The 17495-nt window shown below is 34.3% G+C and overlaps 1 protein-coding gene across 5 annotated transcripts in view; it reads right to left on the reverse strand.

Moving 5' to 3' along the window:
* Arhgap32 (Rho GTPase activating protein 32) overlaps positions 1-17495 on the reverse strand; it is a 288193-nt gene that overhangs the window by 85774 nt on the left and 184924 nt on the right. For all 5 annotated transcript variants that reach the window (XM_071616860.1, XM_071616861.1, XM_027945492.2 and 2 more), the window contains one exon: positions 8298-8384. In XM_071616860.1, the coding sequence (XP_071472961.1) occupies positions 8298-8384 (87 nt within the window). The remainder of the gene's footprint in view (positions 1-8297; positions 8385-17495) is intronic.

Raw genomic sequence — 17495 nt, forward strand, 5'->3', positions numbered from 1 at the left:
ACACAATTTTTTATTTGCCCATCATACCACAGAAAAGATGGGGAAGAGAGAAGAAAAAAGCATAGAAAAAGGGCAACAAATAGAAAACAATAATAAATATGGTAGATATTAATCCAGCTATATCAATAACCACTTTAAATATCAATGGTCTAGCACATCAATTAAAATACTGAGATTGTTCGATTGGATCAAAAACAAGATAAAAACCACTTTATCCACAAGAAGCTCACTTTAAATATAAGACACAGTCCAATGCAGAGGGGCACAACTATAATCCCAGCAACTTGGCAGGCTGAAGCAGAAGAATGCAAGTTTAAGGCAAGTCTTGGCAACTTAGGGAGACCCTGTCTCAAAATAAAAAGAGAAGGGGCTGAGGTTGTGGCTCAGTGGTAGAAGGCTCTGCATAGCATATGCGAGGCACTGGGTTCAGTACTCAACATCACATAAAAATAAATAAAATAAAGATATTGTGTCCATCTACAACTAAAAAATATTTTAAAAAATAAATAAAATGAGCAGAGGATATAGCTCAGTAGTAGATCATGCCTAGATTTGATCCCCAGTACTGCAATCAAACCATCAATCACACAAATAGACTGAAAGAACGAAATGGATAAAGGTATACCATGCTAACACTAACTTTAAAAAACAAGAGTAGCTGTATATATCTCAGACAGAACAGTCTTCAGAGCAGAAACATTATGAGGAATAAAGAAAGGTGATAATGATAAAGGATCGACATTCTAAGAAAAACTTAACAATCCTTATTGTTAAAAGCAGAGCATAAGAATACTATGAGGCCAAACTTAAGAGAATTGCAAGGGGAAATAGACAATTCCACTATCATAGCTGAAGACTTTATCAATACTATGTCAGAAATGGATAGATCTACCAAGAAGAAACTCTGCAAGGACTTAGTTGACTCAATAGCACCATAAATCAATAGGACCTACTTGACATCTGTGGACTACTTAACAGCAGCAGATTATACATGCACCTCAGATTCACCTGGAATATTCATGAAGACAGACCACATTCTAGGGCATAAACAGACTATGACAAACTGAAAAGAATTGAGATATATATTGTCCACTGTCAGATCACATGGGACTAAACTAAAAATCAGTAACAGGAGGATAGTTGGAAAATTCCAAAATACTTACAAATTAAATAACACACTTCTGAATAAAACATGAGAAAAGAAGAAATCTCCAGAGAAACTACTAAACATTTTGAACTAAATGAACACAAAAATATATCCAAATTATCCAAATTTGTGTGATGCAGTGAAAGCAGTGCTTAAAGATAAATGTATAACACTGAATGCATATATTAGAGAAGAAGAAACATCTAAAATAAACCATTTCAGCTTCACATAAGGAAACTAGAAAAAGAAAAGCAAATTAAATCCAAAGTAAGCTGAAGGGAAAAAAGTGTAAAAATTAGAGCAGAAATCAGTAAAACTGAAAATAGAAAATCAATAGAGAAAATAAACAAAACCAAAAGCTGATTCTTCGAAAATATTGATTTGACACACTTATAGCCAAGTTAACTAAAAAGGGAGGAGATTAAAAATAGCAGAAATGAGAGAGGGACATCACTACAAATAACATTAAAAAGGAAACAATATTATGAACAACTCTATACCTGGAAATTTGATGACGTAGAAGAAATGGACCAATTCTTTGAAAGACACAAACATGCCAAAACTCATACAAGAAGAAATAAGACAATCTAAATAGGCCTATTTCTATTTAATAAACTGAATCAACATTTAACAGATTTCCAAAACAGAAAGCAACAAACCCTGATGGATTCACTAGCAAATTCTACTAAATATCTAAAGAAGAAATTATACCAATTATCTACAACCTCTTTCAGAAGTAAGCAGAGGAAATACTTCCTAACTCATTGTGCAAGGCTAACATTACCCTTATTACTAAACCAGAAAGATAAAAATGCAGAGAACTCTTAAAACTCAACAGTAAGAGAAAGAACTCAATTTAAAAAAAAATTAGGCAAGAGATCTGGACACCTCACCAAAGAAAATCTACAGATGGCAAATAAATAAACATACAAAAATTGCTCGACATTCTATTACATTAGGGAATTGCATATTAAAACAACAAGATACCTATTAGAATGGCCAAAATACAAAACACTGACAATAACAGATACTGGTAAGGATGTGGAACCACAGGAATCCTCATTCATCGATGGTAGGAATGCAAGATGGTACAGCTAATTTGAAGAGCATTTGGCAGCTTTGTAGAAACTGAACATACTCTTACCAGGCAAACCTGCAATTGGAATCCTTGATATTTACCAAAATGAATTGGAAACTTATGTTAGTACAAAATCCTGCATGCAGTTAATGCAAATTTATTCATAATTGCCAAAACCTGGAAGCAACTAAGATGTCCTTCAGTAGGTAAATGGATAAATAAATTGTAGTATATCCAGACAATGGCCCATTGTCTGGATATACTGCAATATATAATATAATTGGAAATGAGCACTCAAGCCACAAAAAGACAATGGAGGAATCTTAAATACCATTACTTAATAAAGGAAACCTATATGAAAAGGCTACATATCATATGACTTCAACTATGTGGAGGCTACAACAATGGGTACAAGTCATTATATATTTGTCCAAACCCATGGAACAGACAACTCAAAGAGTGAATGAACCCTAAGGTAAGCTATGAACTCTGGGTGATAATGACGTGTCAGTGTAGGTTCAAACACTGTCGTATGGGATGTTAACTCTTAAGTGTGTCAGGACATGGAATTCATGGGAACTCTCTGTACCTTCTGCTCAATTTTATTGTGAATATAAAACTGCTCTAACAATATATATTAACTTTTTTAAAAAATAAAGTATCCTTTCTTTCACCCAAACAGTCTTACTCAAAGAATAAACATAAAGAACTAACCATGTGAATGCCTCCAGAGCTCCAAAAATAAATGCTGGGGATTAGATTTCAAATGTATTTCCTCATATAACCATGAATGAACTTCTTTCAATTTCTTAAAAATATTTTTGTGCCAGTAAAAAGTCTGTTCTTATACATATTTTCATTTATAAAGTTAAAATCTTAACATATTACTTGAAAATTACTTAAAATGATTAAATTTACTGAGTAAAACTCTAAAAATAAACACCTTGTGCTTTAAGCCCCTAACTTGATTTTTTAGCACTTAACTTTAAATTTCAAATGTAAAAAATATATGCTTAGGTATCCAATTTCTAAACAGCTCAAATAAAGTAAATAATCAGAGTGTTTTAAATGATTAATAACTTTGAAAAGGAACAAAACTCTTTAATATATTAATATTTAATATATTTAATATTAATAATATTTAATATATATGCACTTGCCTCAATTTTATTTATTATGAATTTTTAATATTAATTACTATACCAAATACTATATCCAAAGGTAGCAAAAATATTTTTTTTATTTTGTTCTTTTTTAGATATATATAACGGCAGAGTATATTTTGACATATTATATACATGGACTATACCATTCCATTCTTGTGTTTGTACATGATGTAGAGTTTCACTGGTGGTATATTCATACATAAACATAGGAAAGTTACGTTCAGTTCATTCTGTTTTTCCTATCCCCATTCCCTCTCCTTTCCCTTTATTCCCTTTTGTCTAATCCAATGACCTTCTATTCTTCTCCCACCCCACACACCCCAACTTATTGTGTTTTAGTATCTGCAATATCAGAGAGAACATGGGCCTTTGATTTTTGAGGGACTGGCTTATTTCACTTAGCAAAAATCATAGGCAAAAATCATTCTTGACAAGGCTGAGGAATAAAGGTAAGAGAAAAGGAACCATCTGTTGTGCTTTCTGAGAACAGTCTTTGTCCTTGTCCTGAGAAATTTTTTTGTCTTGGGGAAATTACCTGAAAAATAACTAATGCTCTGTTATCTCCTTAAATGTATAAAGTTCAGTGAAAAGAGAGAAAAAGAGAACTGATTCAAATCCTAACCTCATCTAACCTTAAATTCAGAACCTTATGCGAATTATTAAACATCTGTGAGCAATAGTTTACCCATCTGTGAAATGGGAGTAACATCTATATTTCACAGAAGCTTTATAAAGTTTAAATAAAAATGCTGGCAATCTGCCTATGTATTTTGCTCATACACAGAGGCTGTTAACAGTTTCCCTGCTCCTGACATAACAGTATTTTCTAAATGGACACAGTTGAGAAGGAAAGATTTAATACCGAGGAATGCATTTCTGATGGTGGAATTTCAAGCATGGGAACATTGGAATATGGGAGATATTTTGAGACAAGGAAGCATTCCCTTGAAACCAACTGTTTTCCCCATCTACCATGACATAAAGGAACCTTGAGATTACAGTAAATACTTACAAAATAATCTACAGAAAAAAATAAACTCTTAAATATTGATGAATTCTGGTTAAAATATAAAGGTAGTAAATACACATGAACTTGAATAAGAAAAATTAATGTCAATTAATCTAAAGTTGATAATGAAATGATAAAGTATTTTATTAAACAACAATTACTCATATAACAAAAAACTACACTCAGAGAAAGAAGAGATCAAAACAGGATTTTCATCAGGGCATGTATTTGAATAAATAGGTTTAAATTTGTCACTTTAAAATTAACACTTAAAAGCTCATGTTTACTTATTTTTGAAAGATAAAAAAGGCAGAAACCTCTCTCATGACATATTCTTGAATTTCCTAGGATTTTTAATAATTTTCACTACTTTCAAACTAAACACATTATTTCTTGTGAAGTACAGGATATGCAAAGAAAATAGCATGATTTTCAGAAAAGTAAACGGAATGAAAAGGACTCCTACCCAAAACACCATCAAGACACAAACTAGATTGTGTTTCTTCATCCACAGAAGTTTATTTGTTTGACACAACAGATACTTATAAGTAGAATGAAAAGATTAAAGAGGAAATAGCTGAGGCTATTTTATGATGCCTATATTAGTGAAGACAACTTATTCTAAATAATGATTAGTAGGAGAGGGAAGGAGTTGATTAAACAGGGCATTAATGATCTGTTCTTTAAGACATCTGACAGCGATTTATCCATGGTTAATATTCAGCTGAGACACACCTATACAGCTAAATTAGACTTGTGTGACTAGTATCTGTTCTAATGCTTTGGATTTGTGCTATACCAGTTGTTAAATATTTTTGTATTTCTAAGACTGTAGTCTCTTGGCCTGGAATTATATCCAGTTGGCTTGAACTAGCTCCTTCAGGAACTAGCTCTAGAATGTAAGGCTCCACTGAAAGGTGTAGGGGGGAGGGGAGATCCTGTCTGCTGAAGTCATGACTTCGTCAGTTATATGCATTTCTTAAGTCTTCATTAACATTTGAGATATACTTAAAGATTTTAGAGTAGCTAAACCAAGTACAAATTATGTTATTAGAAAAACATTACAGCTGTGTTCAAATCCTGGAAAAAACCTTCTCTTTAATTTCATGACCTTGTGGAAGGTATTAACATTTGTTGTCTTTATTTCATCTTCTGTAAAATGGAAACCAGACTATCTGCCTCACAGAGCTGTTTTAAGAATTAAAAGGAAGTGCTGCATGTCATAATATCTGTGTGCCAGATATGCAGATGATAAAAAAGTGCCTACTGAATTTGGGTCCATTCAGTGTGAAAGACAGTCTTTACATTTCTGGGTTCACAATTTAGAAAGAAGAAAAAATTTAAAGGGCAGACAAAAAGATATAATGAAAGGTTCAAAAATAAGGTCTACTGAAAGTAGAATCACTTATCCTCCAGAAGGGAAAAAGATCTTAAGACATTTAATATGTCATCATCTAAGCTAACAGAACAAGAAAAGAGGAGGTTAAGATGAAGGAACAAGAAGTGTGGTTATATAAAAAGAATGTTAACTGTACATTATTAAAAATTAGAAGTTAGCAGAGATAAAATATGCGAATAAATAGCTTCTAGAACAGATAGATAACATCAGTGTTAACGGCCATCTTAATTGGAGACTGAGCAAGTTTTCAAATCTATTCTAGACTGAAAATTCCATTGAGAGACAGAAAAAAACTGGCAGGCAGGAAAATGAAGTCCTTAGAAGCTCCCACTGCTAATATGCCATATTAGCAGCTTAGGATAGCTACTACAGGACTTTAGACCTCATTTTCCCCATTTGCAAAATTAAGGGGTTTGCTTGTGAGTCTTAGTTATTAAAAAAATGATTTGGGCTTATAATAGGGCTTATGACTGATTACACACACACACACACCATGGGAATGCTTCAAAGATTACTTCGTGAGCCAGAGAAGAATAATAATGCTTATATTACTATTATAATATAAACATTATTATAATGTAGTAAATTACTACTTTGATGTAATAAATAGTACACCAAGCAATCTGCAATTTTTTAAGCAGCTGAACAGGATATTTACAACCAGGAAACTATCTAACATCTAGGTCACTAATATATGGAAGTACAATTGAGTAACAATTATAAATTCTAATGTATGCCCCAAACAGCATGTTTGCCTTTTAAGTGAAACAGCATAGATATTTTTGAGATTATGTTTTGCTAATGAGAATAAAAATATCTGCATTCTCTGAGCATATGGAAATAAATGGTGAGAAGAGATGCTAAAATGTGTTAGCTTGTACAGGAATTAATAAATTCATTCCTGACATACCAAACATGTACTCTAGAAAAAGATTTCCATTCATCTATTAGCAACAGTTTATCAGGACAGAATTTTTCAATATTTTCACCTAAAAAATCAATTTACCAATGTCCACATTCTCATTCTCTTAATAGAACCACACTTCAGGTCATCAAGGACCTATTGAGATTCTTCCATGACTTTTATTTCCTTACTTCTTTTCCCCCAGGTCTCATTAATCACCAGATCTTCCATTCACATTCAGCCTATCCACTTCTAGAATTAAATTTCCAGCTCAAAGGTACACAAATCATCAAGACTAAAGGGGTCTGTCACCTATCCACTAAAATGAAAGAGTAAAATACATGGAGGTACTGAATTTATAGTATCACCAACTTTCACTGCTTCTATAGCAAAGAGAAAATTCATAAGATTTACATTTACAGACCTGTTATTAAAACTTCACAATAAAAAATTACTAAGTACAGCATTTTATGAAATATGACATGAAATTTAGTAATTCAGAGAAAAAACTAACTTACTAAATACAGCATTTTATGAAATATGACATGAAATTTAGTAATTCAGAGTTGCCTACTCCTTCAAACTGAGATGACATGCAACAAAACATACATGAAAAATATGTGACTTTGATATATTTTGACTCTATATTCAAGCTAAATTTGATTTCCAATCCCAAATTCTGGCACCTAAAAATAAAAGCACTTATTTTGAAAAGTTTTCCTTAAAGTCACCAGAACTAAGAATTTAAGTATTTCCCATGTGATATAAGCATCAGATTCTTCAAAATCAAATGCACTTTCTTCCTGTGACACTATAGAGGAATACTGCCCTGGTCAGAACAGGGAGTAGCTGAGGCAGAGACAAGTGGTCAAATCTCCCATCATGATATGTGATCAACAGTTAACTAACATAGTGATCAATAAATGACATTAATTGGGTAGAGAGAAGTGATGGGAGGGGAAGGGAGGGGAAGGGGGGGAAAGGAAGGACAGCAGAATAAAATAGACATTATTATTGCTGTATGTATATACGTGACTGCATGACCAATGTGATTCTGCAACCTGTACACTCAGAAAAATGAGAAATTATACACCATCTGATTCAAATGTAAAAAAAAAAAAAATGACATCATTCTCATGAGAAGTATCTTCATTTAAAGTTGTATTCTGATTCTACTAAACTGATTCTATTGAAGTGGGTACATGTAGAAATGCCAATATAACTGGGGGAGAAATTTTTACTTTATTTTATGTTGTTTTCAACACCTATACTCCCACAATCTCTATTATTTACATACAAGTGTCCAAAACCTTAGGAACCTTTAAAAAATGCAAAGAGAAGATATGCAAGTTGCAACCTAAATTGGACATTCCATGTATTATTGTATGAACACACTTCTCTTTTTTTTTTAAGAATACCATCTTATTTTCTTACAATAGTTATTTATAGCCCAATTTCACTTCAATATAAGTATCTTTCTATAGATTATAATCCTTGAGGCAATGTGAGAAAAACACTATAGTAAGGAATTTGGTGATTACTCAAAATAATTCTTACTAACTTTATATGCAGTGGAGGACAAATTCAGAGTTACCTGACAAGCAATCTGCACGAGGTAGACCAGCTCTTTAGATTCACAGCCATTTTTCATTATTTCATTCTGTTCTTCTGAAAGTGAAAGCTATGTTACAAAAGAAAGGAAGAGAAAGTCATGATTAATAAATAATTAACTAAGTATTCAATAATACCTGGATCCTCACATCAACTAACCATAAGACATGCCTTATATCAGAACTCTACCACTCAAGGCAAATAAATGAAGAATTCAGGATTTCAAAACAATGTACTTGTAGGCAACTTGTAGGTTGCCTTTGCAGTTTTTATCCAAATGGGTACAACTGCATAACAGCAGTAAATAAAATACATTTGCAGTAAATAAAACACATTAGCTAAAAAGTAGATCTTCCCTTCCTCAATTCATTTAGTGCACACATGAAAGGAAGGTATTTAAACGGAGCAATAAGAAGCAGCATAACTTAACAGTTTAAAAGACCTCAGACTCGATTACAGGGAATTGGTAACTGGCTGCCCAAAGAACAGGTTAAGCCTTCAGATGTTTCTTAATTTTGGACTCAGCATGTGGGTCTGTACATTGGATTTTATTTTTATTTGAAAGAGTAGCCAACATATAGAAGCTAAGGGTCCTCATGTAAAAAATACAGATTTCTGTCTTGTATTGAAAAGTGTGGAATGGGTCTGCATTCTCACGTGGGTAAAAACTACCTACAGTTGAGAAGTGACCTCACCTTTAAATGAGGCATATACTCTCCAACAGAGTCTGCCACAGAGCTAATTACTCTTTATTTTGTGCCAGCATCTTGGCTAAGTCTTAACTATCATTCATCATGCCACCTGCTTTGTTATTTTTCATATATACCCACTTGCTTTATTTATTTATGTTACACAGCTGCCATATCTTTGGGTGTGACTTTGCAAATCTATTCCAGAAAGGAATCCCAAGTTCGAACCCCAAGTTCGAAAGTGCCTGTAGCTGTTCACTTATGATACTGACATACCTACTCAGTTTCTCAACTGCAAAACGGGGATGACATAATAATGCCTATTCTCAAATTTATGGGTATTAAATATGATGATGCTAGAAAGCATTCACCAAGATAACTGGTAGTCAACAAGTACTTTATAAATGTAACATATCATTGTCGTTAATACTAAAAGAAAAGCAAGGTTGATAAAGATACCTTCTGTATTTAGGAAAGCAGTGTCATTGAAAGCTACTTTTTAAAACTTCAGATATTAAATAGAAGTTCACAGAATAATGTTCATTCTCATAATAACCAAAATAAGCAATATTAACTAAAAAACCCTACTTTAAAAAAAATCAAAGAATTAAGGATGAAAACAAACCTATAAATGGCCTGTTTCAGAAAGTTACAAAGTTTTCATGAGATAGAAGAGATTCAGACCACCAACCCATGCAGGACCCAGGCTCACAGTAGGCCTGGTCCATCCCTCCCTGGGTGGGGCAGACACCCGCCAGAGCTTCATCTCTGGCGCAAGACAGCCCCTTCCCAGCAACAGACTACCATGGGAGGTCAAACCCAGCTGCCCATATCCACCCACGTCAACTTGTACAGGACCCTGGTCCAGGATACAGTAGCATACATTGAGGGACACCAGCAGGGTCTGGAAGCCCAACATCAAGGTGAGGTACAGACAATATGCATGGTTAATACAAGAATATAGGGGAAAAAACTGTAATGTCTCAGATCCACACAGCAAGAAAGGAAGACACATGAAATATAAACATAAACATGAAAAAACAAGGGAGGAAAGTGCCCCAAACAAACCAGGACACTATAATAACAGAACCCATGGACAGGAAAATTGAGGAAATGTCAGAGAAGGAGTTCAAAAGGTTCATAATTAAAATGATCTGTGAATTAAAGAATGACCTAAATGAGCAAATACATGCAAAAATTGATCACTCCAACAATGAGATAAGAAAGCAAATACAGGTAGCAAAAGATTACTTCAAGAGAGAGAGAGATTATGAAAAAAAAGTCAGAAATCCTTGAAATGAAGGATACAATAAATCAAATAAAAAACTCAATAGAAAGCATAACCAACAGATTACATCACTTGGAAGAAAGAATGTCAGATAATGAAGACAAAGTATACAATCTGGAAAATAAAGTTCATCACACAGTGAAGACAGTAAGAAACCATGAACAGATATCCAAGAATTATGGGACAGCATCAAAAGACCAAATATAAGAGTTACTAGGATAGAGGAAGGCACAGAGTTTCAAACCAAAGGAATGCACAATCTCTTCAATTAGATAATAGCAGAAAATTTCCCAAGCATGAAAAACGAATTGGAAAACCAAATACAAGAAGCTTACAGGACATCAAGTGTACAAAATTACAACAGATCTACACCAAGGCACATTATAATGAAAATGCATAGCATACAAAATAAGGATAGAATCTTAAAAGCCACAAGAGAGAGAAATCAGATCACATATAGGGGGAGACCAATTTGCATCTCATCAGACTTTTCAACCCAGACCCTCAAAGCCAGGAGATTGTGGAACAACTCAAGCTCTGAAAGAAAATGGATGGTAACCAATAATCTTCTATCCAACAAAACTAAGCTTTAGATTTGATGATAAAATAAAAACCTTCCCTGACAAACAAAAGCTAAAAGAATTTACAACTAGAAAGCCTGCACTACAGAATATCCTCAGCAAAATATTCCAAGAAAAGGAAATGAAAAACAATGATGAAAATCAGCAGAGGGAAGTATAACACTAAAGGAAAATCTAATCAGAGGAGAAACCAAGTCATGTTAAATACCAAAACTAAACAAAAATGGCTGGGAATATAAATCATGTCTCAATAATAACCCTGAATGTTAGTGGCCTAAACTCACCAATCAAAAGGCATAGACTAGCAGATTGTGTCAAAAAAAAAACCAACAATATGCTGCCTCCAAGAGACTCATCTCATAGGAAAAGACATCCACAGACTGAAGGTGAAGAGTTGGGAAAAATCATACACTCACATGGGCTGTGGAAACAAGCAGGGGTTTCCATCCTCATATCAAATAAAGTAGACTTCAAACTAAAGTCAATCAAAAAGGATAAAGAAGGACACTACATACTGCTCAGGGGAACCATACACCAACAAGACTTAACAATTATAAATATATACACCCCAAACAATAGAGCATCTATGTTCATCAAACAAATTCTTCTCAAGTTTAAAAGTCAAATAGACCACAACACAATAATTTTGGGTGACTTTAACACACCTCTTTCATCACTAGATAGATCTTCCAAACAAAAGCTGAACAAAAAACTACAGAACTCAATAATACAATCAATAACTTAGACTTAACTGACATATATAGAATATTTCATCCTTCAACAAGAGAATATACTTTCTTCTCAGCAGCACATGGATCCTTCTCTAAAATAGACCATATACTATGCCACAAAGCAACTCTTAGCAAATATAAAAAAATAGAGATACTACACTGCATTCTATTAGATCGTAATGGATTGAAATTAGAAATCAATGATAAAATAAGAAATAAAATCCACTCCAGAACCTGGAGACCAAATAATATGCTACTGAATGAACAATGGATTGCAGAAGATATCAAGGAGGAGATTAAAAAATTTTTAGAGGTGAATGAGAACACAGATTCAACATATCAAAATCACTGGGACACTATGAAAGCAGTTCTAAGAGGAAAGTTCATTGCATGGAATTCATTCCTTAAAAGAAGAAAAAGTCGGGCTGGGGATGTGGCTCAAGCGGTAGCGCGCTCGCCTTGTATGCGTGCGGCCCGGGTTCGATCCTCAGCACCACATACAAACAATGATGTTGTGTCTGCCAAAAACTGAAAAATAAATATTAAAAAAAAATTCTCTCTCTCTCTCTCTCTCAAAAAAAAAAAAAAAAAAAAAAGAAGAAAAAGTCAACAAATAAAGGACTTAGCATTACATCTCAAAGCCCTAGGAAAAGAAGAAGAAATCAACACCAAAAGCAGCAGAAGGCAGGAAATAATTAAAATCAGAGCTGAAATCAATGAAATTGAAACAAAAGAAACAATTGAAAAATTGACAGAACAAAAAGTTGGTTCTTTGAAAAATACATAAAATTGACAGACCTTTAGCCATGCTAAAGAAGAGAAGGAAAGAGGAAACTCAAATCACTAACATACGTGATGAAAAGGAAATATCACAACAGACACTATAGCAATATAGACAATAATTAAAAATTATTTTGAAAACTCATACTCCAATAAAATGGAAAATATTGAGAGCACTGACAAATTTCTAGAGTCATATAATTTGCCCAAATTGAATCAGGATGATATACATAATTTAAACAGATCAATTGCAAGTGACAAAATAGCAGGCGCCATCAAAAGTCTACCAACCAAGAAAAGCCCAGAACCAGATGGATATACAGCCAAGTTCTACAAGACCTTTAAAGAAGAGCTAATACTAATACTCTTTAATTTATTTCAGAAAATAAAAAAAAAGGCAGCACTTCCAAACTCATTCTATGAGGCCAATATCATCCTGATTTCAAAACCACGCAAAGACACATTAAAAAAAAAAAAAACCTTCAGACCAATATCTCTAATGAACATAGATGCAAAAATTCTCAATAAAATTCTAACAAATCGAATAAAAAACGTATACCAAAAAGATCATGCACCACGATCAAGCGGGATTCATCCCAGGGATACAAGGTTGGTTCAATATACGAAAATCAATACATGCAATTCATCACATCAATAGACTTAAAGATAAGAATTATATGATCATCTAAATAAATGCAGAAAACACATTTGACAAAATACAGCACGACTTTATGTTCAAAACACTAGAAAAACAGGGATAACAGGAACATATCTCAACATCATAAAGGCTATCCATGCTAAGCCCCAGGCCAACATCATTCTAAATGGAGAAAAATTGAAGGCATTCCCTCTAAAAACTGGAACAAGACAGGGATGCCCTCTTTCACCATTTCTATTTAACATAGTTCTTGAAACACTGGCCAGAGCAATTAGATGAAAGAAATTAAAGGGGTACACACAGAAAAAGAAGAACTCAAAATGGCACTATTTGCTGAGATATGATTCTCAGACCCTGAAAGTTCCACCAGAAAATTTCAAAACGTCTAGAACTAGGAAATGAATTCAGCAAAGTAGCAGGATATAAAATTAACACCCATAATTCAAAGGCATTTCTGTATATCAGTGATAAATCCACAGAAATGGAAAGGAGAAAAACTACCCCATTTATAATAATAGTAAAAATATAAAATAAAATCAACTTAATGAAAGAGGTGAAAGATCTATATAATGAAAATTACAGAACCCTAAAGAAAGAAGTCAAAGAACACCTTAGAAGATGGAAAGGTCTACCTTGCTCTTGGATAGGCACAATTAATATTATCAAAGTGTCCATACTTCCAAAAGCACTATGCAGATTTAATGCAATTCCAATCAAAATCCCAATGACATACCTCATAGAAATAGAAAAAGCAAACATGAAATTCATCTGGAAAAATAAGAGACCCAGAAATAGCTAAAGCAATCCTTAGAAGGAAGAGTGAAGCAGGTGGCATCACTATACCAAACCTTAAACTATACTACAGAGCAATAATAACAAAAACAGCATGGTACTGGCATCAAAGCAGACTGGTAGAAACAGAGACTAACCCACAAAATTACAATTATCTTATATTAGACAAAGGTGCCAAAAACATGCATTGGAGAAAAGATAGCCTCTTCAACAAATGGTGCTGGGAAAACTGGAAATCCATATGCAACAAAATGAAATTAATCCTTTCTCTCTTACCTTGCACAAAACTCAACTCAAAATGGATCAAGGATCTAGGAATTAAACCAGAAACACTGTGTCTATTAGAAGAAAAAGTAGGCCCAAATCTCCATCATGTGGGATTAGGCCCCAACTTCCTTAATAAGACTCCTATGATACAAGAATTAAAATCAAGGATCAATAAATGGGATGGACTCAAACTAAAAAGTTTCTTCTCAGCAAAAGAAACAATCTGTGAGGTGAATAGAGAGCCTACATTTTAGGAGCAAATTTTTACCCCTCACACATCAGATAGAGCACTAAACTCTAGGGTATATGAAGAACTCAAAAAGCTAAGCACCAAAAAAACAAATAACCCAATCAATAAATGGGCCAAGGACCGGAACAGACTCTTCTCAGAAGAAGATATACAACCAATCAACAAATATATGAAAAAAAAATGTTCATCATCACTAGCAATTACAGAAATACAAATCAAAATCTCTCTAAGATTTCATCTCACTCCAGTCAGAATGGCAGCTATAATGCATACAAACAACAATAAGTGTTGGCGAGGATGTGTAATCATACATTGCTGGTGGGGCTGCAGATTGGTGCTGCCAATATGAAAAGCAGTATGAAGATTTCTTGGAAAATTGGGAATGGAACCACCATTTGACTCAGCTATCCCTCTCCTTGGTCTATACCCAAAGGACTTAAAAACAGCATACTACAGGGACACAGCCACATCAATATTTATAGCAGCACAATTCACAATAGCTCCACTGTGGAACCAACCTAGATGCCCTTCAATAGATGAATGGATTAAAAAAAATATGGCATACATACACAATGGAATTTTACTCAGCAATAAAAGAGAATAAAATCATGGCATCTGCAGGTAAATGGATGGAGTTAGAGAACATAATGCTAAGTGAAGTTAGCCAATCCCAAAAAAACAAATGCTGAATGTTTTCTCTGATATAAGGAGGCTGATTCATAGTGGGATAGGGAGAGGGAGCATGGGAGGAATAGACGAACTCTAGATAGGGCAGAGGGGTTGGAGGGGAAGCGAGGGTTATAAATGATGGTGGAATGTGATGATCATTATTATCCAAATTACAGGTATGAAGACATGAGTTGGTGTGATATACTTCGTATACAATCAGAGATATGAAAAATTGTGCTCTATATGTGTAATAAGAATTGTAATGCATTCCGCTGTCATATATAAATTAAAAAAAGAGAGAGAGAAGAGATTCATGCATGGTCCTGAATTCCAAGCATAGATGCCATAGGACCAAGAATCTGCCTTAGGGTAAGGAAAAACCAGCCAAATCCTAAGTGACTCCATACAGACTAAAGTGACAAAATAAAATTACCCTAAGCACCTTGAAGCAGAATTGACACCCACCCATCAATTGATTCCCACAAGCATTCACCAGCTGCAGTACATCAAATGCTAAGGAAGAGAGGAGAAACAAAGAGAAAGGAACCAATAAAGTGTGGGAAGCCTCCCCCAAATGAGGGCAGATAATCTCCATAGACTGGGAGCAGGACTGTAAAACTAGAGGACAGAAGAACTGAGAGATCTTTCCCTGAGGCCTTCAGGACAATCAACAGCTAAAGTCTGAAGGAAGGCACAGAAAAGCTGAGAAAACCCCCAGGGAGACATTCCAGACCTTCACCGGGTATAATGCAGCCAACCTCCAAGTCCTCCTGTAGCACAGAAAACTAGGGAAAGGACTCAGAGAAGAAGCAACCAGGCTGCAAAGCACAGAGGGATGACATATGTCTCACAGTCAGAGAACTGTGACTTCGTGGTAAAACACAAAGATGTCTTTAGCATCTTCACCAGTCTTCAGTGTTCCCTGTGAACACAATTTCCAGACCTTATCTTCAAAATATTTAAAGGTAATGATGAAAACTCACTCAAATTAAAGCTGCCACAAAGAATAGATCTGATTTAGTTCCCACATGTGAAGATCAAGAGGAAGGGATAAGCCCTTTCTTAGAAATAAATATCACTGACTTTAGTCTCAACTAGTTTTCACATCAGACATTTTGCATTAAAAAAATTACAAAACACAAATGGAAGCAAGAAAATGTGACCCATGGTCACAAGATAAAACAGTAAAATAAAGAAGACATAGAAATGGGCCAGATACAAAAATAGTAAGAGAATGTAAATTAATTATGACAGAGATTCTAAAATTCAGATGAAAAGGTACACAATATACAAGAACACATGGGAAGGAGAAGATTCTAGAAAAACAGTAGAGTGGGAAGCATCAAAAATCTGTCTCCTCAGCTGGGCAACAGTACACTAGCAGAATCTGTCAGATAAAAACTATTTTGGAACTCTGAAGACTTGCAACTTCCATGGAAAGGCTTGGATGAGAAATTGTGGTTCATTTTTGTCAAAATCAGCTCCTAACACACTAGCAGCTACCTATCACCCACTCCTAGCCCAGTTGCAGCAGCTGTGCCCGTATTTCTGAAGCAGCCTACACATATCTTACAGGAGTCAGGAAAGGCAAAAAAAGACCTTCCTCCAAATATAGGGACCAATGCTGTGATTACTGACTATTGCTTCTAATCACAGAGGTAAGAACAAGAGATGTGTGGCTATCATTTCTGTGCCTCTCCGCATTGTAGAAAGCCCAATATTCTGGCTAAAGTGACTTCTGAGGGATTTAAAGGACCGACATCATTTTTCTTCTCCACCTCTCTTTACTGTTCTCTTTTTTCCCCTTATGGGAAGCAGACAGAAAAGACTATAACATTCAGAAGCAATTGTTTACATGGGGAATATTACAAAGTGACTGTACATGCCCCAGGCAAAGGTACAGAGTTAGAAAAGAACCAGATATATATTCATACCTTGGGTTGATCCTTGGGATAGAGCCAGCCTGCACAATCAAATAAAAACAATAACAACAAACAACAACAAAACCAGCAATATGATATGTCAAGAGCTTTGTAATGTTTTGAACAACCAATAAAAAAAAATAAAGACCATTAGAAAAAAAAAAAGAAAACAGACAGACAGAAAAGACATGTTTCCCATAGGAAAATGACAATTTGAGTGATAATGAACTTATCGTGTGAGACAATGGAGTTCAGGAAGAAATGGCACAACATGGTTCAAGTATTGGGAGTAAAGAATCATCAACTTCAAATCCTCTGTCTGGTGACACTATCCTTCAGGAATGAAGAAGAAATAAATGCATTCTCCAATGAAGGAAAACTGAAATGTTAGCAGACCTACACTAAATAAATGACTAAAGGAAGCTCTTCAAATAGAAAATTATAAAGAAGGAATCTTAGAGAATTAGGGATGGAAGAAAAACAGACATGAATACATTCAGTAGACTATTCTCATTAATATTCTAAATCATATTTGATGACTGAAACAAAAATAT

The sequence above is a fragment of the Marmota flaviventris genome, chromosome 9 (assembly GCF_047511675.1).
Source record: "Marmota flaviventris isolate mMarFla1 chromosome 9, mMarFla1.hap1, whole genome shotgun sequence".
NCBI classification, from domain to species: domain Eukaryota; kingdom Metazoa; phylum Chordata; class Mammalia; order Rodentia; family Sciuridae; genus Marmota; species Marmota flaviventris.